Below are 26,224 nucleotides of genomic sequence, written 5' to 3' on the forward strand. Positions count from 1 at the left end.
CTTTCCTTTTTCAAGTTCATTGCAAGACACTTTTTAAAAGGTGAGAGTAAATATTGTACAGTACAGCCACACTGCACCAACGCTGTGCCAGTGTTTACCATCACCCCAAAAAAGGCCACACATCTTTCCCTGCCTAAAATTCTGGTCCTTGCCCAGTACACACTGGATTTCTCAAAAGAAGCGTAATCCTTAGCGAAAACCCTTTTAAAATCTGGGTTGACAAACTCAGCGATCTCTACAGCGAAATGAAGGATTTTGAAAATCTGGCATTTGTCCAAATCCTAAACAAAGCGACTCCCATATCCTCAACCTAATGTTCTTGTTTATGCCAAAATGAAAAGCCATCAGCCTCTATCACAGCTAGACCATTTATTAATGCACTAAAGCATACAAGGTGAGCTAAACTTTAAATTGCATTTTTTGAGCAAGGCATAAAATAAGCAGTGTCGCGGAGCAATTTGCTATGCAATTCTGTAGGTTTGCTAATTAAATTGGCACTTGTGTAGCAAAGCTAGCTATTTAAGTTACCCAGTTCAATGAAAGCACAGCTCCCCCTGCATTCCTCTTGCCTTCAGAGCTCTCGCTACCCTCTTTTCTCTATTCACTGCAAGTTCAATGGAGCTAAAGGAGATAGTGCAGCAGTAATCATCCCCTTCACTCATGTGCCAAAAGGCCTTTGTAGGAGTGCTACACACATTTCTTTTTCTTTTTCAAAAATTTCAAACCAGAAATAAATCGGGGTGATACTGTTTTTAAGCTAACTGTATCCTGTCTGCCAAAGACCAGGATGTGTTTGTTATTTTTTTTTTTAAAGGCTTTCAATTCCTTTTCTAAAAATGTAATTGGTTACATAATGCATAATTGCAATATTGCTACTGTAAAACACTGCATTGTCTCCATGCTTTACAGTTAAGTGCATCTAAATCTCAGTGTAAACTAGAATTCATTTTGTTGGGGAAGATGCATCATATTGACGAGTGGATACTTTTGAAAATGTACATTACCACACTGCCAAATGCTTTGATGGCAAACCTAGTTCTGTGGGCTGCTGGTTACATACAGCTTGCAACTGGTACTCAACTCATGAACTGATCCCATACTACTTGACATACTATCTTAACATGTTGCTTTATACCCGCTACCCTGAAAGTGAGATGGCCGCAAACTACAATATTCTGCCTAGTTTGCCCAGTTCCCTGCCTGATATGGCATCCACTCTGCTTAGTCTTTTACATAATAAATGCACAAAGCTAACTTGATATTTACTTAAAGTAGCAATCAATAGTTTCATCCAGACTGTACATCTACAGACCTACTGTAAAACTGTACACTGTAGTTGGTTTTCAGAGCTCACTTTGCTCTATGATTATGATTGCATTATTTATGTGCATCTGCAGTAGAGAGAGGGAACAAGTTACTTACCTGTAACTGTTGTTCTCCAGCATGGGTCTGGCATGGATTCACATGCTCATGAATATTCCCCGTCGTCAGCCGGGAATCCTCGGTAAAGAAAAAAATCAGTATCAGTTTCGTTTCTGATCTGTCTTTCTTAGTAGTAACCAATCACTGATCTCTGGGTCATACTGCCCCCAGCCAATGTCTGCCCTCTATCTACGCCCCTCCCCTGGCAGCCATGCTCAGATTTGGTAGCACGTAAAGTGGCAGTATGACCAAGTGAAGAGCCGCAGAGGGGAAGGAGGGAGGGTTTGCATGTGAATCCATGCCAGACCCATGCTGGAGAACAACAGTTACAGGTAAGTAACTTGTTCCTTCTCCAGCATGGGGTCTGGCATGGATTCACATGCTCATGAATATAAGAATACATAGCAGTATACACATGCACAACCATGGGAGGTGGCAACAGGCTCAACATTAAGCAATACAACAACTCAACATTAAGCATCTCTTACCTCCTCACCAGGCTCACCTTAAGCGAACAGGTTGCGCAGCACTGCTTGGCCGACCCTGGACTCCTCCCTGGAGTCCCAATCGACGCAGTAGAATCTTGTGAAGGTGTGTGTCGACCTCCACGTAGCAGCCCTGCAGATGTCCAGCAGGGGCACACCAGACAGGAACGCCGTGGTAGCAGCGATCGCTCTGGTCGAATGGGCTCTCGGACGGCCGGGCAGCGGTCGGTTTGCCAACTGGTGACAGTGCATGATGCAGCCGGAGAGCCATCTGGAAATGGAAGCCTTCGAGAGAGCCTTCCCTTGATTCACAGGTCCAAAGTTCACAAACGGCTGTGATGTCTTCCGAAAACTCTTCGTGCGGTCCACGTAGAACTTCAGCGCTCTAGCCACATCCAGCGAGTGCAAAGTCCTCTCGGCTGGAGACGAAGGCGACCGGAAGAAAACTGGCAACACCAAGGACTCGTTGAGGTGGAAGTCCGACAGCACCTTGGGCATAAAGGAGGGGTGCGTCCTCAGCACCACCTTCGTGTCGTGAAAAGTCAAGTATGGGGGCTTACAAGATAGGGCCTGGACCTCTCCCACTCGGCGTGCGGAGGTGATGGCCACAAAAAATGCTGTCTTCCACGACAGGAACTTCAACGGCGCCGAATGCATAGGCTCGAATGGGGCACCCATGAGCCTGGTCAGCACCACGTTGAGCTCCCACGCCGGGGTATGGGCTTTCACCGGCGGGAACGATCGGAATAGTCCCTTCATAAATTCCTTCACCAGGCGATGAGACCACAAGGACGCCCGTCCTGTAGTTCTGGTGTATCAGCAAATGGCAGTCCGATGTATCTTGATGGAGGCGTGAGTCAGTCCAGCTTTGGCCAGCGACAGTAGGTACGGCAATACTTGAGGGGCCGTAATCCGCAGAGGGTTAATCTTCTGTGCACGGCACCAGACAGAGAACCTCTTCCACTTATGTCCATAGCATTTGAGAGTTGAGGACGCCCTGGCTTTTGCAAGAACCTCTCTGCAGTCAGCCGGGATATCGTATCCTCCAAACTCTAGTGCTGCAGGAGCCAAGCCTGCAAGTTCAGCGACTCCGGGTCGTGATGGAGAATGGCGCCTCTTTCTCTGGAGAGAAGATCCACGTCCGTCGCCAGCTTGATAGATGGGGACGCTGACAAGTCCAGAAGGTCCGGGAACCAGATCTGTCTCGGCCACGCCGGTGCAACGAGGATCATCCTGCACCTGGACCTCTTAAACTGGTTGATGAGACGGAGCAGCAAAGGCAACAGAGGGAACGCGTACAGGAACAGGCCGTCCCAAGGGAACGAGAAAGCATCACCCATGCTCCTCGGTTGTGCGAACCTGCTGGCGAACCTCTGGCACTTGGAGTTCGTCGCCATCGCAAACAGGTCGATCTGGGGTTTGCCCCACCGTTGAAAGAGCTGATCCACCTGCTCCTGGCATAGTTCCCACTCGTGGCATGAGCGCAGCTCCCTGCTGAGTGAGTCGGCGATGGAGTTTTTTATTCCTGCCAGGTGGAAGGGAACCAGAAACATCCCCTGGGCGACGGCCCAGTGCCACAGATCCTGGGCCTCCTTGGATAGGGCTGGGGATCTGGTCTTCCCTGCTTCCAGATGTAGAACATCGTGGTGGTGTTGTCGGTGAAGATCCTCACCACTTTGTACTTGAGGGACGGAAGGGACGATTTCAGCGCCCAGAACACGGCTCGTAGCTCCAGGATGTTGATGTGAGGAGACCTCTCCTCCGGGAGCCAGAGGCCTCTTGCGTGGAGATCTCCGGTGTGGGCCTCCATCCCTCCAGGGAGGCGTCCGTCGTTACCGTCTCCTGATACGCCGGGGCCTAAAAGTCCATGCCTGCTGCGAGGTGCACACATGCACCCCACCATAGAATCGCCCAACGGAACTCCTCGTCGAGCGGGATCCTGTCTTCGAAGCTGCCCGTTGCTTGAATCGAACAGGCATCGAGGAACTCTTGTAGCGGACGCATCCGAAGTCTGCAAAGGGGCACAAGGTAGATGCATGAGGACATCATCCCGAGGAGGGACTTGATGGACCTCACTCTGGCCACATCCGTGGCTAACAGGCACTGCACCTAGCCCAAAATGGCCTTTGTCCTTTCTTCCGACGGAGATGCCAATAGCTTCACTGTATCGAGCTTCGCTCCCAGAAACAGTGCCACCTGCGACGGGACCAGATGGGATTTGGGGTAGTTGATGGCGAATCCCAGCTCCGTGAGCAGGCGGACGGTCCTCGCTGTGTGTTCGACGGCGAGTTCTCTTGATCTTGCATGGATTAGCCAGTCGTCCAGGTAGGGGTAGACGTGGATCCCTTGCAGGCGCAGCCGCGCCACCACAGGTGCGAGGCACTTGGTGAACACCCTTGGTGCCGACTTTAATCCGAACAGCAGGGCTCTGAATTGGTAGTGACACCCCTGGACTACGAATCTGAGGAACTTTTCGTGTCCTTTTAGAATGGGGATGTGGAAGTACGCATCCTCCAGGTCCAGTGACGATAGGAAGTCTCCCTCCTCCAGCTGTCCCAGCACGTGTTGGAGGGTGACCATCCTGAATTTCTGTGCCTTGATGTACTTGTTCAACCGACGCAGGTCCAGGATGGAGCGACAACCGCCTGTCTTCTTTCTGACGAGGAAGTATCTTGAGTATGCTCCGGAGCCCCGGAGCCTCTTGGGGACGAGCTCGATGGCACCCTTCTTGAGCATCGCCCTTACCTCCAACAGCAGTTGAGGGACGCGATTCTCCTTCCTGGCCACAGGAGGAATGCAAGGACACTTGGAAATTCCAGCGAGTGTCTGCGGGCCAGGGTGTCCAGCACCCAACGGTCGGTGGAGATGGACTTCCACATGCTGACAAACTTCGTCAGCCGGCCTCCCACCGGGGTGCTTCGGTGGGGGCCCGACGCTACGGCCGGTTCAGTCCTGCTTGGAAGAGGCCTTGCCGCCTTCGCCTCCTTGCCGACGGTGGCGAGACCCTCCTTGCTTGCTTGCCTCTGTAGGCCTCCTGGGACGAGGAGCGGGCCGCTGGCGGTAAGTAGAAGAGCCACTGCTGGATCCCTTGGAGGCTCCCTATCTGCCTCCAGAGCTCCGAAAGGGCCGCCTTTGCTGAAGGACTCATAGAGCTCGGGCTGTTTCCGTGTCTGTCTTGATGGCCTGGAGGGACTCATCCACCGTCTTTCCAAACAGGTTGTTGCCGTCGAACGGCATGTCCAACATTCTGGTCTGGACGTCCTGGCGAAAGTCAGTCGCCTTGAGCCATCCTCGTCGTCGGAGGCAAACCCCGTTGCCCAGTTGGCGAAATCTGGTACTGGCAATGTCCATTGCCACCGTTATGGCGTGATCCGACGCCACCTCACCTTCCTGCAGAATCTGTAGGGCCTCCGCCCTCTTGTCGTCTGGTAGGAAGTCTAGCAGAGGAGCCATCTTGAACCAAAGCTACCTGTCGTAACGGGCCACGATCGCTAAGGCATTGGCCGCCTTAATCGTCGTCGCCGACGAGATGACTCGTCGTCCCATGGAGTCCAACTTCTTGCCCTTGCTGTCCGGCAGGGAAGTGGAAGTTGAAGCCGCCGCACACGCTGCTTTCTTCTTGGCCGCTGCTGAGACGACAGAGTCCGGCATGTGCTGGTCCCTGAGGCACAGGGGGGCGGCATCGGGGACCCAGTACTTCTTCTCGTACCTGTCCCTCTTGGCGGGTATCGTGGAAGGGTTCTTGAGGCTAGCCAGCCCCTCGTCCCAGATGTCGTCGAGCAACGGCACAGCGAGGACCGTCTTTCTTTTGGCCTCTCGTCGTTGGTAAAGAAAACCCTCCTTTTTCCGTTCCTCAGGGCAGAGCTGGAAGAGCTCGGATGCCCTGGCTATCATGGCGTGAAAAGAGCCAATTTCGTCGGGCGCAGAGGCCCGAGGGGGGGGTGATGACGGGATGTCTGTTGTGCCGCCGTCGTCGTCCGTCGCCGCCATCGTCGTCGTCCGTCCCCGTCGCTGTATCCGTCGCCGTATCCTCCCGAGGGTCCGGCGAGGGGGATGAGGGGTCCACAGGCCTCGCGGGCACGAAGGGTGGAGCGGGGTGGACTCTCCTCCGCTTGTTCGGAGGGCTTCCGGACGAGCCTGGTTCTGGATCCTCCATCGGCATCTGTGGTAACCTCGTCCTTATCTCAGTACATAAGGATTGGATCGCCAACAAAATGGCCGCCGAGCTATCCTGGGGCTCGGGTAATGGCAATGGCTGCGACAGACGGGATGGCTGCTCCACTGGGCCCTCGTTGTCGCTATCTTCGATCACATCAGCGGGAACCTTCCCCTGCGATCGAACATCTCGTTGAGGCCTTTCACGGTTTCCACCGGATCCTCCTCGAAGGCTGAATCCGAGTCCGTAATGGCCACCACCCCCCCTCTTTTTCCGCCGGGGTCTTCACGGGGGTCTTAATGACGGTCTGGAAAGAGGATTCCCTCCGCGGTGGCAGGAAAACTCTGGGCCCCGAGGCCACCTCCACTGGCATAGCCTTTGCCAGCTTCGCCAGGGCCGCTGCGACACCTCGATAGAGGCCTTTGCCGGGTGGATCAAGGCCCTTAGGTGCTTTGGGGGGGGAGGGTCATCGCTACCCCCTCGCTAACCCCTCGGCTCCCTTCGAGATCGACCGGGGCCTCTCCAGAAGCTTACCGGGTTCTCGGACTTCCTCTTCCCCGAACCAGAGCACTGGCTCGTGGTTGATCGTGCCGGGGAAGTCGCGCCCTGCCTGGCAGCTGACGAGCCGGACCTTTCGGCGCTCCCGGTGCCCGCGGACTTGCGGTGCTTGGCCTTCTGTTGGGCCCCCGTCGCCGGGGCGCTCTCACAGGACTTAGAAGACCACTCAGACTTTTTCTTCGCCTTCTCACCTGCTGTGCCCTTCTCCAGCCAGGCGGCGAGGCGGGAACGACGATCTTGCTTGGTCCGTTCCGACAGGTTCTTGCAGAACGCACAGTCCTTCTCCACGTGCGTCTTGTCCTCATGAAGGCAGTAGAGACATATCGAATGCTCGTCCTCCTTGAAAACATTTTGCAATCCGCATCCTGGGCAGCTCCTGAACAGCTTGGATCCGGGTGTCGAGCTTCCCTTGTCCTGGGCCATGTCCGTTAAGGTAGGCCACAGATCTTCTGGAATCCTCCAAGAAGCGTAACTCGACGAAAACATCACCCTTCAGGGGCGTAGAAGAATTCCGAAATGGGTCCCCGTTATCGGAAGTAGAAATGGTGGAGCTTGAGGCTCGATTAACTGGAAAAATTGTAAGAATCTCCTGAAAAAGCACGAAAACGCAGTAAAAGCTTGAGAGCTAAAACACGAGGACTCCCAACACTTGAACGTGCGGTAAAAGTCTGAAGATGGCTGCCAGGGGAGGGTCTTAGGTAGAGGGCAGTCATTGGCTGGGGGCAGTATGACCCAGAGATCAGTGATTAGTTACTACTGAGAAAGACAGATCAGAAACTGATACTGATTTTTTTCTTTACCGAGGATTCCCGGCCTGACGACGGGGAATATTCATGAGCATGTGAATCCATGCCAGACCCCATGCTGGAGAACTATGCTAACTGTTTTCAGAGCCTTTTCATCACATCTATTTGTGTCCATTCATGCAGCCAACTTTTCTACAGACAATCATCCAGGGTATTTTTGCACACTCGCTTAGTTGAGTAGATTTTAAGAAGGGCCAGTACCGTTTGCAGTGGATTTTGGAAACCTATTTTACCTTTCCTTTGTTTGCAGTAAATGTCAAATAAGTTTCACTGTGCATGGCAGGCCTCTGGATGGCAGCAGTGTGCCAAACTAAAGTGGGTTTGTGGTGTATGTACCATTTTACAGTGCATTTAAATTTGTTGTCATCCGTTGCCATGGGTTTTAGTGCATATCTCTTCAGTCAAGTGGGTAAACTAAGTTACTCAACCTGCAGATCTAGTGGAATTTTAAAGAATTTGCAAGGCCTGATTTATCTCACTAATTTCTTACTGCAGCGGTACACAAAACTGCTGCATTGTTGCTCATTTTATGTCTTGGTTACCAGTACCTTCTGATGGCATTAAAAACATTCATACAAAATTGCTAATCAATAACAATTTAATTAGCACTCTGATAATACATTTTTGAAAACTAATTTGTGCCTTGTTGAAGTAACAAGTGAAATTGTGGCACATCTGAAATTCATCTCTTGTGGATGGTGGTGTTCTTGGTGGTCTCCCCTCACGTGGGTTTCGTTTGCCTCATCACGTTCGTTGTGTTATGGTGTAAACACCACAATTGATACCGGGGAGAGGTTAGAAAAACGTACTCAATGTAGTAACCAACGTAATCCTCTTCCATAGTCCCCTTTCCTCCATACTTGTGGGATATTCTGTCCTTCGGGACAGGATCGGAGAACTTTAAGGAAGCATCCAAAAACATTGTCCTTTTTTATTTTTATGTGGCGGCAGCATGCATATGGCTGTAGCCCTGACTTCCTGAGCCCCGCCCAGCACATCACCCTTCTGTCCTTTTCGATTGCCAACATCGGTAGACATATTAGCAACAAAAGGGTATATTTTAGAGGGCGTATGGAGGAAAGAGAACTATTTGTATTTTGTATTTTATTGAATTTAAAAAGCCTTTCACTCCAAAGTGCTTTACATAAGAACAAGTAAACAAACAGCAAGCATAAAATGACAACTGAACCACAACCTGAAAACAGCATAAAGAACAACTTACAGTATTGTAGAGGTGCGGAGGGTGTGGGAGGGGGGAGGTGAGCAAGGGAGTGGTAGGCGTTAGAGGAGGTCAGGACGGGGATCGGAGGGATGGAGAGGGTAAGGAAGAGAAGGAGTAGGACTAGGAGTACGTTAGTCACTAAGGTAACATTTTGTTACTCCTACGTCCCGTCCCCTTACCTCCATACTTGTGGAAGATTCCCAAGCACTGATGCATAAAAAAATGGGCGGATGGCTTAAACTCCCCCAGTTAGAGAGATTTCTGAGGACCACTTGACCAAACAGAGTTAGCCTTAGAGCTGAGGTCGAGGCAATGTTTACAAAATGCAGAGCAAGGTGTCCAAGTGGTCGTCTTGGCGATGGTTTCCCAGTGAATTTACTTCTGGAAAGCCAATGAGGCCGCATTAACCGGCACTAGATGTGCATGGGTGCCTTCAGGGAGCCCGCAGGCCATGCACTGTGTGAGCTTCTGTGATGCAGGAAACTATACAGTGGGAAATTGTAGCCTTAAAGGCGTTTGTACCTTTTTTGGTATTCCCAAATGTTATGAAAAGATGAGAAGACGTCCTAATGCCCTTTGTTCTATCGAGATAAACTTTTAGAGCTCTCCTCAAGTGAAGGTTCTGTAGGACCTGTTCCATGTCTGAAGAGGGGTTGGGAAAGAACATTGGCAAGGTAATAGATTGGTTAATATGAAACTGCAAAATTATCTTACGGAGTAAAGACGGATGTGTGTGCAGAAATTTTAAGTTGCTTTGGAGGGAGTTGTTGCCCAGTCACCTGCAATTGAAAAACGTGTGAGAATACAAGTACCAGAATCCTTAATGACATCAATGTGAATTAACCTGAAACACCTGAAAAGGAAATGCAACTAGACACACCTGAAAAGGAAAAGAAACACAGCCTCCCTGATGATTGATGGAGTCAAGAAAACGTTTGGAGGAGAAGACAATTTGTTGCTACAACAGGAAAAGTTGACTGGGAACCAGAGTGCGCGCCTTGTCATCATTTTTTACGTTAAGAAATTATAAGTTACTCACCATAGTGTCTAACATACTCCTAGTCCATAGTCCCCTTTCCTCCATACTGTATGGGCATCCCTTGCTAGGGATGGGAGACGGAACCCTTTTCACCAGAGAAATCATCTTCCACTTTAAATTAAGATGCGTGCAGGGCATGGCCCTGGGAGCATGCGCTCCCCTGACTCGGCCTACCGTCACCACTCCTCAGTCCCCCTTGATGCGTTGACAATATTAACATTGCCTAATGACCAGTTTTATTAGGAGGAGGATGATGCGACATATGGAGGAAAGGGGACTATGAACTAGGAGTATGTTACAGTGAGTAACTTATAATTACTCCTAGGTGCCGTCCCCTTTCCTCCATACTGTATGGGCGATTACAACCAAATGTAGCCCAGGTTGTCCCTCTTAAGAAAACAAGTTCCTTAACACTACCTGACCAAATGCCACGTCCGACTTGGCACTGGCATCCAAACAGTAGTGCTTGCAGAAGGCCGAGGGAGTGGCCCGCGTAGCCGCTTTACTGACAATCTGCCACGGAATGTGCCTTTGGAAAGCTACCGCCGTGGCTTTAGCTCTGATGGTGTGGGCATGCATTTTTGCTGGCAATGGCCTGTGCTGTCCCTCCTACGCCATAACCATCCACCTTGTTATAGAAGCCCTGGATGCCTGACAGCCTGGTTTTGATCCCCCAAACGTGACGAATAGGGTGGCTGATTTGCGGAAGCTCTTGTTTCTATCCAGGTAGAATCTTAGCACCCCTCTGACGCCTAGACGGTGCAGAACCCTCTGAGCGTCATCCCAATGGTCAGCAAAGGCAGTTGGTAACACTATCTCCTCATTAGGTGAAAAGAGAAGACGACCTTAGGTAAGAATGCGGGGTGTGTTCTGAGCACCACCTTGTCCCTTGCCTTATGAAATGTAGTATATGGCTCTGAAGACACTGGTGCCTGGATCTCACTGATTCAGTGTGCCGAGGTAAGGCCCACTAGCAGGGCCGTCTTAATGGTTACTAGCCTGATGTCCGCAGACGCCACGGGCGCAAATGGTTTATGCGCCAGGACACCGAGGACCACATTGTTCTTGATATGTGGATATAGTCTAGTCAGGCCCGCTAAGTGCATCTTAACCACCAGATTCAAGGATGAGAATACCTATTCCTGAGAGTTCTTATAAGCCCCAATGGCCGCTAGATAAGAGCAGCATGTGTCTACCTGCACACATGAGTGTGCAAGGTGTGCAGAGAAGGATAGCTCGTCGTCCAACATGCTAGTCATGGGATCAATTTCTTTTGATTCTGCCCAGTGATAGAACCTGGTCCACTTGCTTTTGTAATGGCTCCTGGTGGTGTCACTCCTAGCCCCCTGTATAATGGCCAGTTTAGCCTGTGACCGGTACAAATGCTTAGGGAGACTTGTTCAGGAACGACGCTGCAAGGGCTAACTTCTGCAGGGATGGGTGGATGACTGTGCCCCCCTGCTGAGAGAGAAGGTGTGCTGGGCCCAGCAGGAGGTGCCCGACAGGCTGAGCAGTTCCGAGAACCAGGGTCTTTCTGGCCACCATGGGGCTATCAGGATGATCTGAAGGCCCCTCGACTTCCTGATCCTGCAGATGACCCTGTGCACCAGGAAAGTGGGGAGAAAAGCATAAGCGGTCATGTTGTTCCACAGGATCTGCATTGCGTCACCCAGTGAACCCCTGCCTTGCCCCTGCAAGGAGGCAAACTGGGGGCACCTCCTGTTGGTACTGGTGGCGAAGAGATCCACCTGCGGATGACCCCACCTATTGAAGATCCCCTGAAGGATCTGCTCGTTCAACTGCCATTCACAGTTGTCCACGCCTAGCCTGCTGAGCCTGTCCGCTTCTAGGTTGGACTCCCCCGGGTGGTGGACTGCTGACAGGTGCATGTTGTTCGCCAGAGCCCACTCCCAAATGTCGACCCAAGCAAGCCCAAGAGCCATCATCTCGAGCCAGTTGATGTGCACCAGCTGCTCCTGCCAGGACCATACTCCATAGATGTTTTTGCTGTCCAGAGTAGCTCCCCATCCCTCTAGGGATGAGTCTGTGGTAATGGTGTCCTGACGTGTTGGTTGCCAAAACGGTCTGCCTATCCGCAGGTTGTTGTCCGTACCCCACCAGATCAGATCCTGGTGGAGATGTTGTGGTAAACTGACCTGCTAAACCTGCGAACACTTCTCCTGGTTCCAGGAGGCTGAGAAATGTAGCTGCAGCCGCCTCATTTTGAGACTCGTATGTGGCACTGCAAGAAGATATGCAGCCATAAATCCCAACAGGTGTTGGTACCACCATGCCAAGGTCACTGCTCTGCTGAGAAAATGCCCACTGGCCCTCTTGATGGCCGTGATCTTGTCCTCCGAGAGGAAGATCCTCTCAGAGCTTGTGTCCGAGGTAAGGCCCAGGAAGGTCAGGCTCTGCATGGGCCCCAACTGTGACTTTTTGAAATTGATGTAAAATCCCCGGTCGTATAGTTTAAACAATGAGGACGGCTGGCATACGTCGGACCGCCTCCGGAGATCTCGCCCTGACTAGCCAGTCGTCTAGACATGGGTAGATATGATGGCGCTGAGTAGGGCTGCCACTGCGTTTATTAGCCTTGTAAAGACCCTGGGGGCCGAACTGAGTCCAAAGGGTAGAACCCTGTTAAAAGTGAAAACCCATGATCCTGAACCTCAGGAAGGACCAATGGGGTTCCCAAATCGGGCCTTGTATGCAGGCATCCTTCAGATCCAGGGAGCACATCCATTCTCCCGCACACAATGTCTCTGCTATGAATGCTGGGGTAACCATCTTGAACTTTCGCAGGGGAAAGTTCAAGTTGGAAAGGTCTAACAACTCTCAGGCCAGCCTGGTTCTTTTTGTATATGGCAAAGATTTGTGAATAGAAGCCTGTGCCTCGCGGTGCGGCTGGGACATCCTCCACTGTCTGGCTCACTACTAGCAAGCGTATCTTTCCACCAACAGAGCTACTGTACCAATCTGCTGGAGCGGAGGAGAGGAAGGAGGAATGGGGAGCTAGAAGCCCAGGGATACTACTGAGAGGATCCATGGGTCCGTGAACTTTGTCCACCAGCGGTGTGTGTGAAGGGCAAGCCTGCCCCCCACCGGAGATTTGTGGATCCGGATGGGCCTGTCGCAATTCCTTCCCCTCTGAGGCTGGGGCTGAAGAGGGGGACTGGAAAAACCCCTGTTAGCTGCCTTGTGCTGTTTGCGCCTGTGCTGGCTAGTGGATCTGTGCGGTTGCCTGTACGTCTCTCCTGAAAGCCTCTGAAGCCTCCGAAGGACCTACCCTTGTCCGAGCACGGGAGCGTTTGGCTATAGGTCTTAGGAGTGGACTTGGGGAGGATCGATAAAGATTCCCCATCCGTTGTCAAATGGAACAGGCCCCCCCCTTGAAAGGCAGGTCTAGAATGCGTTCCTGCACATCTGGATTGAATTTTGTCGCCCTTATCCAAGCCATCCTTCTCATGTCCATGGCAATGCAAATGTCCCGGCCTAAAGTGTCAATGTGGGCCACCGTGGACTCCATTATGTCTTGTGCCACGATTTTGGCCTCAGCAAGCCCAGCCTTGAAGCAAGCCTGGCTGTGGGTAGGGAGCTCAGGGATTAAATCGGCACTCTCCCGCCATAACTTCTGGTTGACAGCTGCCAACATGGCATCCACGTTGGCCTAGCGCAGATGGAGAGCGGTGTTGGAATACATTTTCTTCCCGAACGCCTCCAAGATCTTTTCATCCTTGCCCAGGAGTGTTGAGGCTGAAGTCGACGAAGACGATTGGGGCTTGAAGTACAGGGATGCTGCCGCTATCTTCGAGGAATGTGGGGTAGAGTGTGGCTTAAGCAACCCTTTTTTGGCAAGCGCTACTATGTCTTTCTGAAGTGAAATTCCCGTCCTAGCAGTAGGGCGTAGGTTCAGAACTTCAGCCAGTACCCCCACCTCCGGTTGCTCCAGCTGTGGCTGCAGGATAGCTAGGTACTCAGCCAGGCCGCCTGAAGCTCGTAAAAAGCTTTGGCTGAGGATGGAGTGTCCGGGTCCTCCTCCTTGTCTGTGTCCACTGTTGTGTCCTGCGGGTGCAGGGGAGCCCGAGGAGTGCTGGGCGCAGGCAGCTGTGGTGTGATGATTATCAGTGCCGGGGCTGCCGTGACTGGTACAGGCATGGGAGCCGGGGGCTGAGATGGAACCAGGGGAGGTGTGGCCATGGGTGCTTGCAGCTGAGAAGCAGGGAGCATGTCCCTGATCACATCCCTGAGGATAGTACCCATCTGTGGTGATCTTATGAGTGCAAGTCTTCATAGGCCGGAGGATTGCCTGATGGTATAGGCATAGGAGTTGGGCCCTGAGGCTGCTGCGTCCTGGGTGTGCCCTGTCTCGTTGCATAGGGCGAAGTGGATGGATAGGATGTGGACCAAGTCATAGGGGTTGACCAATCCCACCTGGAAACTCTTTCCCCTGCCTGGTCTCCGAAGTGAAAAGGTGGCGGATGAGCCACATTGTGTCTACCATTTTGTTTTGCTTCGTGCCATGTGCCTGCGTCTTGGAACTTGCTTAGCTGGGACCGGCTTCCACCAGTACGCTGAGCGGTGGCGGTTGAGGCCTACCCTGCACCTCAGGTCAAGCCTGGTAGGCAGAGTGCTCTCGGCTGTGGTGCCGGTAGTGCAGTGTGCAGGTGCCACCTCAGACAGGGGTCCAGTGTTAGGGCGTAGCCCCTCGGGTTGGGACCCGGTAATAGAGCCTTGCAGCCCCTCAGTGGTAGAACTGATAGGATCTTGCGACCCCTCGGTCTGGTGGCCGGTAGCTGGAGTTGTTGCTGGTCTTAGGAGCTGATATGTCCCTCCCGCTTGGGAAGGAGTCACCCTTGTGGGGTGCGGAGGAGAACAGGGCCCCTACCTTGCTCCTGGTCTTCTGCTTCACAAACGATTTGAGGTCCTCTGGAGGCGATCTGCCGACGAGCTCACGCCACCTGGCTAGTTGGTTCTTGAGCGCGCACGGAGTCAAGGCGTTGCACGCGGTACAGACGTCCCAGCCGTGATCTGGGCCAAGGCACCGGAGGCAGAGAGCATGGGGGTCGAACCTAATAATTGAAAAGAAAAAAGAAGACAAGAATACTTCTCCGGGGAAGAGTGCATGGCATTACTAAGCCAGAGGCCTAACCCAGGAGCGCTAGTGAAAGCGGTCTGTTCCCGTCGACGGGAAAAGAGGACTGAGTGGTGGCGCCGGTGGGCGGAGTCAGGGTATATTAATTTAAAGGGGAAGATGATTTTTCTGGTGAAAAAGATTTCATCTCCTGTCCCTAGCGAGGGATGCCCATACAGTATGGAAGAAAGAGGACGAGACGTAGGAGTACCACCCTCTCCCTATGGAAGGACATAAAGGGTTTAAAGGGTTCTTCAATGCAAAGAGCCTGTAGTTCGCCAATTTTTCTTGCTGAAGTGATGTTGACCAGGAAGGCCACCTTCCAGGTGAGGAATTTGAGATCCAGCCGCCATTGGCTCGAACAGCTTATAACAAAGTGTGTTGAGCATCACACTGAGGTCCCATTTTGCTTAAGGAGGCTTGACAGGAGGAAAAAAAAAGTAGCTGGCCTTTGAAATTTCATTTTATCACTGGGTTTGTGACAGTGAACCAAGAAGAATTGGTGTTCAGGAATGCCCCGATAGCCGACTGGTATAAACAGCAAGAGTACATATGAATGCCCATGGAGGAGAGGTCTGAGATAAAGGAAAGCACGCTATCCACTGATGATTTACAGGGTTCGATCTTTTTGTTTAGGAACCACTGACAGAAGGCAAACCATTTGCCTTTGCACTGTGCATGCGTAGAAGGTTTGCGCACTGCCTGCATAATGTGCATATCATCAGAAAGATTGAACTCTGCTAACAACCTAATCTCAGAAACCAGTCTGCAAAGTTGAAAGATTGTGGGAAGGGATGCCACATTTGTTGATTGTTCTGGTGGAGGAGATTGGGAATCTCCTCCAACTGAATCGGCGGAGTGACTGACAGGGTTTTTAGCTCCAGAAACCAGAACATGGATGGCCACCAAGGTGCTATAATCACCATTGTGCAGACTTTCACTTCCAGCAGCTTCATCAAGGCGCAATTAATCAAAGGGAGGGGTAACTCAACGCTGACACTGTCCCAGGAAATCTCTATGACATCTCGCAGGGAGCCTGACCCAGATCGTCCCTGGAAGCATACAGAGGAACAGATGTTTCTCGTTTCTGAGTGTTGCAAGCAGGTCTATACTCTGGATCTCCCACTCGCTGAAGAGATGGGAGTGAACTTGGTTGTTTAATTCCCCATAGTGGTTTGCCAAAGACCGGCAGTGGAGGGAATCAGATGCTGTGTTTTCCTGTTTGAAGCCATATTCCTATATGCACTGCCCCATCAGTCCCCTCTTGCTTGTTTACGTAAATGAAATTGAGACTGAGTTGTCTGTCCTGGTGCCAACTACTTTCTTGGTGAAGCTGGACTAGAAAGCCTTCAGGGCCAGAAAAATAGGTAGTAATTCGAGGTAACTGATGTGGTATTCCCTCTCCAAGGGAGACCACAGATGGATCACCATCAGGTAAACCTGTGAGCCCTCCAGCCGAGTAGGGAGGAATGCGTTGTTAACGTCAAAAAAGGAGACTGTTCCGAAAAGGGGGATCCCCTCCAAGGGGTTGGATCAGTCTGACCACAATTTCAGGTCGGGAATCATCTGAGGAATCACTCAAATCAATTAAGAGTCTGTATCCGTCGCCTGAGACCAGGTCTGTCTCAATGCTAACTGTGTACGCCTCATTTTTAACTTGCTAAAAGAAGAGCTAAAACACAGGAAGCCATCAAACCCAGAAGCCTCTGGAACCACCATGCCAAGACGTGGGAGGGATTCAGGAAAAGGGCGCATGTATGGATTAGATCCCTTATTCTGTCTTCCGTTAGAAATACTTTGGCCATTGTTGTGTTCCAGCAAAAATCTAACAAAAACAGATCTTGCAATACCATCCTTGAAGATTTCCTACAGTTTACTGAATACCTTAGTTTGAATAGATGCTGAACTAACATTTGCAGTTAGGAAGCTTCTTTCTGGGGGCATCAACATTTGAGGAGCCATTTGTCCAAATAAGGATAAACCTGGACTCCGTGAAGTCTAAGAAAAGCTGCCATCACCGGCATCATCTTGGAAAAAGACTATTGGCGCCAAGCTCAGTCCAAAGGGAAGGACTTGGTACTGAAAATGTTCGACCCCTACTGAAAACCGAAGGTATTTGAGGTGCTGAGGCAAATTGTTTTTTTACCAGAGATGAGCTGATCTATACCAGAGCGATCATCTTGAATCTTTCCTGGGCAATGTGAAGAATTAATTCTGACAGAGATCTGCATTGGCAAACACTTGCTTCCCAACGCCCTCCAAAATGTTATCTTCCTTTGAGAAGACTTACGATGCTGAGGAGGAAGATGGCAAAGACTTTGAATGGAGAGTAGCCAAAGCCACTACCGTAGAAGAAGGAAGCAGGCATGCTGTTATAGTAATTTTCTCAGAAGCCTGAAGCCTCTAGCTAGAGTCTCTTTTTTGTTTGTGTGTTGGTGTTAGGCAGAATCCTGTGTAGTGCCCTTAGGGACTACTACACACAATTAAGACTACAGGTGGCAATACAAGTTTTACCTTTGGTACAAGCCTGTACTACTATGTCAGAGTGGTAGCAGTGGCGGAGCAGCCAGGCTTATATCAAGAGTATATGAGCAGTAGCAGAGATTACACAAAGGGACCACAATTACTGTGACTCAAGCAAACACTGACTCAAGGTTTCAGGTAAAAAATATAAGTACATTTATTTTAAACCAATCGTTATAAACACAACACTTCTACTAAACTTCAATAAAAACCACACGTTAAATATACTACAACTAACCAATACACTTTGTAAAGTAAGTCTCAAGGTAAGTACCCTGTGTTTGAATGAACCGGTGTTATGGACAAAACACGTTCCCGTGAATACGATTGCGATCACTTTTTGACAGGTTGGTCTACTAAACAAACGAGTATCTGTGACATGAAATGCTACCGGGGCAAAAACACACTTAGCACCTAAAATACCCAGAGGGAGTTGGAGGCAAAAATCACAGGCAATATTTTGGTAAGGCAGGCAGAATCAAGAAACACTCCGAGACAGGAGGTCAAAAGTCAAAGGGCCGGAGCCAGGGAAAGACACCGAGGCCAGTTGCCGAAGATCACAAAGTCAGACAGTTCACGATTCAACGTAGCCAAATGTACTTCGATATTGTCAATGTTCGGAAGCAAAAGTTATAAGAAGGAGGGAAGACAAGGTCAAGCCTTGGAAATGAAGAAGAAAGGGATTCACCCAGTTTCCTCAACAGAACACAGTACCTTGTTCCAGTGGTGCAGCTAGTCCCCTGGCAGTTGTTCCTGTTGGTTTCCCGCAGACCCACGATTCCTGGAGCTTCGTTGTGAAGGAGGATGTCTGAAGGGAGTCTGCACCACACAGGAATGAAACCGGCAGGATTGACAAGGAATAAAAGGTGCGCTCCTTAAAAACAGGAGAGGCTCTTCAGGTGGCTATCCGGACCACTACAGCAGTATGCAGCGATTTCTACCACGGAAGAGGATCCTCTGGCTGTAGAAGATGAGCTGGTTATCCCCACCAAGCTCAAGGGAAGAAGACTCCGGACGGGATCTTCTCTGAGTCGTTGAAGGGTAGATAGCTCAGGACTGCAGCAGGGCTTCACCGGGACGGGGTAGTTGCAGCAGCCATCGTTCTGTCCGTTTCTCTTCGGTTCCTTGTAGTTACAGTGGTGACTCTCTGACTTCTAGCCCAAGAGACCTGCCTTTTATGCAAAAAAAAAACCCATTCACACAGCCTGGCTGTCAATCACCCAGCAGGGGGGTTGTCCAGCCCGGACAACTACCCTGGCCAATCATGACAAAGTGCGACATGGGTTTCCTAGGATACCCTGTGCAGGGGGTGACTACACCCCTCCCTCACATTCAGCCCACCTAGACACCCAGGCGCCTTGAGGAGGGCTTCTGGGCAGAAGCCCGCCAAAAGAGAGTGAACAAAGAAGGCGAACCTAGTTTGCAGCGCAAAGTAAAACACAAGAAGGACTTTAACAAAAAGAAATGGCGAATAAACCCAACCGGAGCCAAGAGAAAGACGATTTGGTCAAGCAGGTTTATGTTCGAGGCTAATGTAATAGCCAAGAACAGTACCACGTTTATCTAATATAATTGCGGTAGAAAAGTTAGGGTAGATACCACTGCCACCAGCCAAGTCTAAATGTTAAAAGAGCGAAACAATGCTTTAGGAGGTACAGATATGAAGGGATACGAGTGAACCCTTTTCAGTACTCCATGGAAGATGGGGTGTACTGGATCTGTGGTAGATTAAGTAAAGTTAATGGTAACTTTAGCCTTTTTCTGGGGGACAGTAGTCCCCTCAGAAATGGAGTCAAGGGAAGTCTCAAAGACAACCCTGTGTCATGGCACTGAAGGTGCTGTGTGACACACAACAAGAAGGGGGCTACTGAAGTGGTGTACTTAAGAGTGTACAATCACAAAAACAAGTAGAAACAAATAGCAAAACACAGGTAAGAGTGGGGGGAAAAGCTCTCACTCTTACCAAGCGGAAAAAAATAAACTCCAGAAGTCCAGCAAAGCTGCTGGGGGACTCACTAGGTGAGGGAAATTAGCCATAAATGAGAATTCTCCCTAACAGTTGGTCCATGTGCATCTTTTTCCACATTTTCCTTGTTTCAGCCAAAATACCTTTCTGAAGGAAAAGGTCTGAACGAGTCTGCATTTTCAGAGTAAGTGTCCCCTGACAAAACTGCCGTCTTTGAGGTGGGAGGTTTAGGTGTTGGGATGTCTAAGACATAAGATCAATCACCCTGTCATGAAATGTCCTGATTGAAGTAGGCGGCTCCTCCTCTTCCTTACGCACATCTGGTATTGAACGGATTCTGCCTCCACGATTTGGTTGGCGCTGGCTGCCTAGAGGTTCCCCCAACCACGGGTCAAAGTAGTGTATTGGTGCATAGTTAGGAGGAAGAGAGACTGTCAGTGGTAGTGGCATTCTAGTATGCGGATTCTAATCCACTCTTGGGCTGTAAGAGTCTCTTCCCAAGGATGCAGACGGCAAAGGGTCTGGCATCCGAACCGGACGCAGCTGAAGACAGACAAAATGGCCCACATTGTTAATACTGGAGGAGCTGGCATATTGAGACTTTCTGTGGTAATGTGTGTCACAGATTTGTCAGAAGCCATGGTAGATATGGCAGTTATTTTAAGAGCTTCCAATGGTTCTTTAGCCCTTTTTTTGAGAGATCCTTGGCTGAGCAGGTAGATGTGGACTTTGGACGAGCCTCTGTCCGTTTTTCTCCCCCATCCTGGCCATTACAATATTTAGCCCCTGTGAAGGGAACCTCTGAAATGAATCCGGTTTTATTAGCCCCGGTACAGGGATCCTCAGCCTTGCTTGTAGACATTTTAGCCCCTTTCTGGGGAACCTCTGGGGTGACCCTGGTAAAATTAGCCTCCAATGAGGGAACCTCAGAGGGCACCGCGATATCCAGTTTAGTCCCCAAGTGGGGCACCTCTGAATCGGACAAACCCCGGGAAGGTGTCTCACCAGGTGGTTTCTTTTTTCCTCGATAAATTCCCAAGGAGGAATGCTGTGGAAGACCTCCTCCCACCTGACGAGTCTTCTTTCGCGTGCCGGACTGAAAGGGGAATCACAATAGAAGCACGCATTCCATTGATGATCTAGACCTAGACACTCGAGGCAAGGATTTGAGAGTCCGCTGCAGCATATTGATGTCCATATAAGAGACACGGTGTGAAGCCCTTATGCTCCGGCATAGGCGAGGAAAAGAAAACTACTGCGGAACCAAGGCAGAAGGACACATTGAAGGACAAAAGTAGGGTAAGGAAAAATTCCCTGTGATGTTAAGTGCATCCGATCCCGACCGCAGGGAGAAAAGGACTGAAGGGTGATGCGCTGGGCAGGGCTCAGGAAGGCAGGTCTACAGCCATACATGCGCTGGCCCTACGTACAAATAAAAGAAGGACAATGTTTTTGGATGTTACCAAAAAGTGCTCTGGTCCCATCCTGCAGGACAGAATATCCCACAGTTATGGGGTAAAGGGGACGGGACACAGGAGTACGTTGCTTACTTGAAAATGTTATTCATTGGTATTTCATACATCTTTTTGTTCCATGTTTGTGCACCTCATGCTCTAGTCCTCTGTAGTGGTGTGTGCAGCTCGATGTGCTTTTTCAAATAAATGTAGTTTCATCCGGATTCCTCATATCTGGGAATTTAACGTTCCTTTTATTGAATTCTAACATGTTTTGAATCACATTTTGCTATTGTAGTTTATGCAAAAGTGTGCAAAGTATTATATTTCTTAAGCCACCGCTTCTACCCTTATGCTCAACAATGACAGCTTCCTACACTTCCTTAACTGGCTAACAACGAATGTGGTTTATACATAATCAACAGGATAATTTTGTGTATGCATGCTGCAGCGAGTTGACGGAGTGCATAACCTTTAAGCATGCGATCATAGATGACTTTATCACAACAACTCCTAGAGACAGTTCAAGAGATTTTATTAAAGTTTAGAAAGAGGCTCTAAGTGCAGGCCCTCTCTCTCTCCTCTAGAGAAAGCAACACCCTGCCTAACAAAGGCCACATATAGTCACTGCCGCTCAACATAGCGGTTCTCTCTCTCCACAGTGGCAGATCAGATTTTGTGACTGGAGCGGTCTATTGTGGTGGTTCTGGTGGGCTGCCATTCTTTGGGTGGTCTGCATAGACTGTTGAAGGATGTTGTGGCCTGCAATGAAAAGAAAGAAACTATGAAGAGGTATTTTGGGATTCACAGAGGTACTAGCCAAGCACATACAGGCACTTAGGGAGGGGACAGGCACTGGGCCCTCCCAACTGTCACGTTCTTCCTTTTGGGTAGGATTAGTTCTGGCTTCCACTCAGGTAGTCCTCCCATCCCAGGCTGAGAGAGGTTTCCCTCCCATCTCCACAAGGTCAGATTACTAACCTTGTTTCAAGGTACTTGACTTTATGAAGTAATTTTAAAGCTGTACTATGCAGTTATGTTTAGATATGTACCTTCAACAAAGCCATGTTTAGATTTTGGCAATTGCTATGAATAGTGCCAGATAGCAAATGTCTGTGAATACATATCAGCCTCTGTGATGTGTCATTTCTATCTCAATTTGTATGTTGCTGGCTTTGAGAGTTGCTGAAAGGCGACATTCTGTCTGTACTTTAGTGGCAACTGGTTTACTCTGTTGTCAATTTCATGGAAAGGGTCACAGATGTCAAAACCTTGAAAGAATTGTTTTTGTTTTGCTCTCCTTTATGTTGGAACAGTGTGCCTGTTTTGTGTTAAGACCTTATCACTCATTATCACCTATGAACGTTATTGCCACCCTTGCATGACGTTTATTGGAGCATTTGAGGGTGTTCATACCATAAGTCTTACAAAACCTGTTGGATTTGTGAACATTTGTTTTCTGATTAATCGGATTTCCCTTGACCTGAAAAAGGTACCTTGAAGAGGTTGTACAGAAGCACAGCAGTTCATAAGAATCAATCTTTAGTTATATAAAAAAAACTGCCATTGGTGTAAGGGCATTTAGCTCAAGAACCACATCAGATATGTAATTAAACAACACCGACTCCTGGTGTGCGAGCATGCCAGTAGGAATGAAATGTCGCCGAGTGTGGAAAAGAAAGAGCCAATTGATCTTCAGGTTCTCCCTAATTGTTCCTCCTTCCCTGCTTGAAGATTATTCCCTTTGATCTTTCTGAAGTCCCCGCAGCACTGCATATGAATGAACTCTGTCGGTGCATACTACATTATTGGAGTTACAATAAGCACTGAAATGTATTCAAATCGCAGTTTATCGTACTTACAATGTAAATCTACGAGTCACTACATTATTAGAGTATCAGAATATAATGCATCCTGTTGGTGTCTTACCAAATGATGAGAACGTAATTAAAGTGTGTTTTGGATATTATGTGTGGCAGCGATCAGTGACAACAATCCATTCTCATGCACTCAGTGCAGCAAGGAGACCAAGGCAAGCCCTAGGCAGGCTACCTTTTGCCCCGCAGGCAGCAGCTGCCACCTCCATACTAAGGCTGGGAGGTCCCTCCCCACATCCCCCTCCGGCCCCAAGAAATACCTTGCCAACTCTCCCGTCCCTCCTCATGAGACATGAGACAAAACACCCCTCCTTTTCTCCAACACATGGCTAAGTACACTTTACCCATTAGGTCACATTGGGCCCTCCCAAATTCTTTAGTAGTAAACCCCTCCTTGTTCTTGGTAGAACATTTGAGTGGGAAACTGATGGTTCATTTGTGTAACCATTGTTTACGTTAAGGCCCTAATAAGGTTTTACTTTTGTGGGATGAGAACGGTCTACAATGGGTGCAGTTTTCTTATGAAAGCCCACAAAAATTTCAGTCAGCTACCGAATCTGCATTCTTTCAAAGACAATTAAAATTTACCAGACAAAAAAACGACTTTCAAAACGGTCTCCCTTATTTTCATGCGTGTTTATATGACAACAAAAACAGTTGGCTTTTTTGTGAAACTTCAAATTTTCTTCCCATCATACATGTAGCATGCTTGCGTCAGTCATTAGAATCAGGGGACCTTATCCGTCAGAATGATTTAGTGTGTTGCTTTAAGTCTTGAAATTATTTTTATAAACAACACACGCTATGTTTTAGCCTCGAACTGCTCTGCATGGTAGGGATTTGTAGTCTTCCATTCAATACAAGGAAAATAATGCTACATTCATACTATTTTACTTCCCATTATTTCATTGTTTATTATTTTATTGTTTGAAGGGCTGACATAGCTCAAGAATAAAGGAGCGCTGTACAGGGTGTTGGTAGGGCTGGCATCTTTTAACAGTAGCACAGTACTGTAAGTTGCAGTCTCTGCATCCACTGCGATTAGTCCAGAGTCAGGTGTTGTTAAAAAAAGTCACGTTTTGACTGATTTGCGAAATTGGAGAATTGTTGTGGCATTCCGACCTGATACTGGGATAGAGTTCGAGAGGGTGGGTGCATGACAAGAAAAGGATTGTTTGCGGGTCCCCATATTTCTACAAAGATTTATATATTTGCCTGAGCAGTTTATTATGATGCATGTCCTTTTCAATTGATCACCTAAGAAGATAGCTGGTCAAGTGCCTACGTTTTAGACTGGTCTCAAGCCCAGACTTCACCACTTAAATGTGACACGGAGGTCAAGATGAACATTATACATAGATTACTGTATCTCGCTGTGAATCATTCGTCCATCCACACAGTTGATGTGCACTCGCCTGGTCTTTGGAATTTTAAATGAAATTGAATGATGGTAGATCAAACTCTGGAAAATGTGTGGGGCTAATCCACACACATTTTCCTATGCTCACCGCACAACATACACATAGACCATGTACTCTGGGTGGACACAGCCTAAAGGTGCAGTCCCCCCAAGCCATATTTAGTTGGGATATGACAGCCAAGAGTACACCATGTCAAAAGGGGGAGGGAAAAACCTTCCTCCTGCTATGGCCAGCCTCATTAACTATCAAAGACTCCATGGATCTACCCTTTCCTTTTGTTCAGCCCTGCAGCTAGTGGCAGCGATTAATATAATTTGCATACTGATATAGTTTACTTCAAACAGGCCCACATAGGGCCTGGCTGCAGAGGTTAAAGTAGACAGGCAACCCCAAAAACCTTTGAAAGGGCCGTGGCTAGCAGCTAATGGAGTAGGTTGCCTCTCTGAGCTGCTCCCATCTGATCCTGCATGATCCGGGAAAATGCAAGCCTACAGCATTCTCAAAAGCCTGAAATTGACCGTGAGGGTGTATGAACTACTGCAGCAAGCCCAGCTGATCGGAGAGGTGCAGAGGTTCAGTCACTGCTGTGATGCAGAGCCTGAAACGTGAGGACCGGCCGACTAAGCTGCGAGGCAAGATGGTGGCCGCTCAGTGAAGAAGTAGGCAGAGGCGCAGAGAAGATCTGGATGCCATGAAGGCCCCGCAGGCGTAGGAAGGACGAGCTGTGGAGGGACACGTGCGACGTGCGGTCTGTGGCTGAGGGACAGTGGCAGAGACGCGGTGGCAGCCCAGTTCGTCAAGCTGAGAACAGAGAGGACAGAGAACAAAGAGAGGACGAGCCGACGGGCAGCACTGCAGCCGGACAAAGGGGAGATCTGAGCGGCCACGCCTCCTGGCCTTGGATCGGTGCACGGCAACCAGCTATACACTGGCTTACCCGGTGGCAAAGGCAAGAGAGCAGTGCAGCAGAGGCGGCCCCAAGGTGAGCGGGGCAAAATCGGGGGGGTCCTGATCATATCGCTTACCCCAACATGAGGGAGGCCACCACAAGAAGGGGGTCGTGAGACACTAGGAAGATCAGATGGGAATCTGGGGCGCGCAGTGTGATTAAGAGAGAGAACGATGTGAATGCGACCACAGCCTCTGAAATCTGAGGAGGCGGTCGCTGGAAGGAAACGGCTACTTGAGGACAGCTGTACACATCCGGGCCCTGTGGTGAGGCAAAAACAAACCTCCTGCCGCCCATTCGCAGTAAAGGCAACATATGGACATATAGGGTTCGCAGGAGGTAGTAACTGGAAGAGAGGACCGCACAAACCCGGCCAGGGGTGAAAAACACCTGACCATATATATCGGCCTATACACTGCCCCATATTCATTGAGCCTGCAGGGGTCAGGACAAAAACAAGAGCAGCCATAGAAGGAAAGCACTAGATTTACTCGATGGAGTGAACTGTGGGAAACAGCATATAGATTGCTGGCACAGAGACACAAAAACAACATCAAGGGCTATACTTCTTCAAGAGAGGGAAAGTAGATGCAGTTGGATGATTGAAAGAATCCATTGGAAGACGAGATCCTGATATTGGCACGCGCACAGTGAGCACTATGAGATAAGCCCCAGCGGAAGACAGGAAGAGCATGCTGCTAGGAAGCAAGGTGCGTAGAGGTAAGAAGAGGGTGTCTGAGGGCAAACTGACGCCCACCTTCGTAGAACCTACACAAGAGGCCAAGACCGGGTGGAACGCAATTTCAGGACTCCACATATCATCCGGAGCACTCACAGGGAAGGTCCCCTATACATTCATACCCAAGAGCAATTGAACATCAGCATCCCAGTGGTGAGATATCAAAACCATTTGGGCAGAGGGTAGTGGAGCTGACCTCTCCTAATCAAAAGCCACAGCAAATCAGCCACCTATGGACAACTTTGCAAGAAACAAGCAGCAGACTCGGAGACAGGGAAGGAAGGGATCACCATTGGAACTGCATAATCAAGTATTGCTAGCCGTAGCAGATTTAAAGGCTTTCTTGGGGATGCAAATTGAGGCAGTGCAACTCGATGTAGGATTGTTGCGCCAGGATGTGCGGGGGCTAGCAGAGTGCACCTCCGTGCAGGGGACGAAGGTGAAGGAGAATTTGACGGCGCTCCAAGACACAC

General features: G+C 49.5%; 1 protein-coding gene across 4 annotated transcripts in view; it reads right to left on the reverse strand.

Moving 5' to 3' along the window:
• The window catches only part of ARB2A (ARB2 cotranscriptional regulator A), a 2,893,216-nt gene that overhangs the window by 445,875 nt on the left and 2,421,117 nt on the right, over nt 1-26,224 (reverse strand). The window contains exon 11 of one of the 4 annotated variants that reach the window (XM_069627633.1): nt 21,284-21,527. The exons of the other annotated variants lie outside the window; for them this stretch is intronic. Within the exon in view, the coding sequence (XP_069483734.1) occupies nt 21,400-21,527 (128 nt within the window). The 3' untranslated portion in view covers nt 21,284-21,399. Of the gene's footprint in view, nt 1-21,283; nt 21,528-26,224 lie in introns of those variants that run through there. 4 annotated transcript variants of the gene reach the window in all.

The sequence above is a fragment of the Ambystoma mexicanum genome, chromosome 6p (assembly GCF_040938575.1).
Source record: "Ambystoma mexicanum isolate Mex_15411 chromosome 6p, UKY_AmexF1_1, whole genome shotgun sequence".
In the NCBI taxonomy this organism is placed as follows: Eukaryota; Metazoa; Chordata; class Amphibia; order Caudata; family Ambystomatidae; genus Ambystoma; species Ambystoma mexicanum.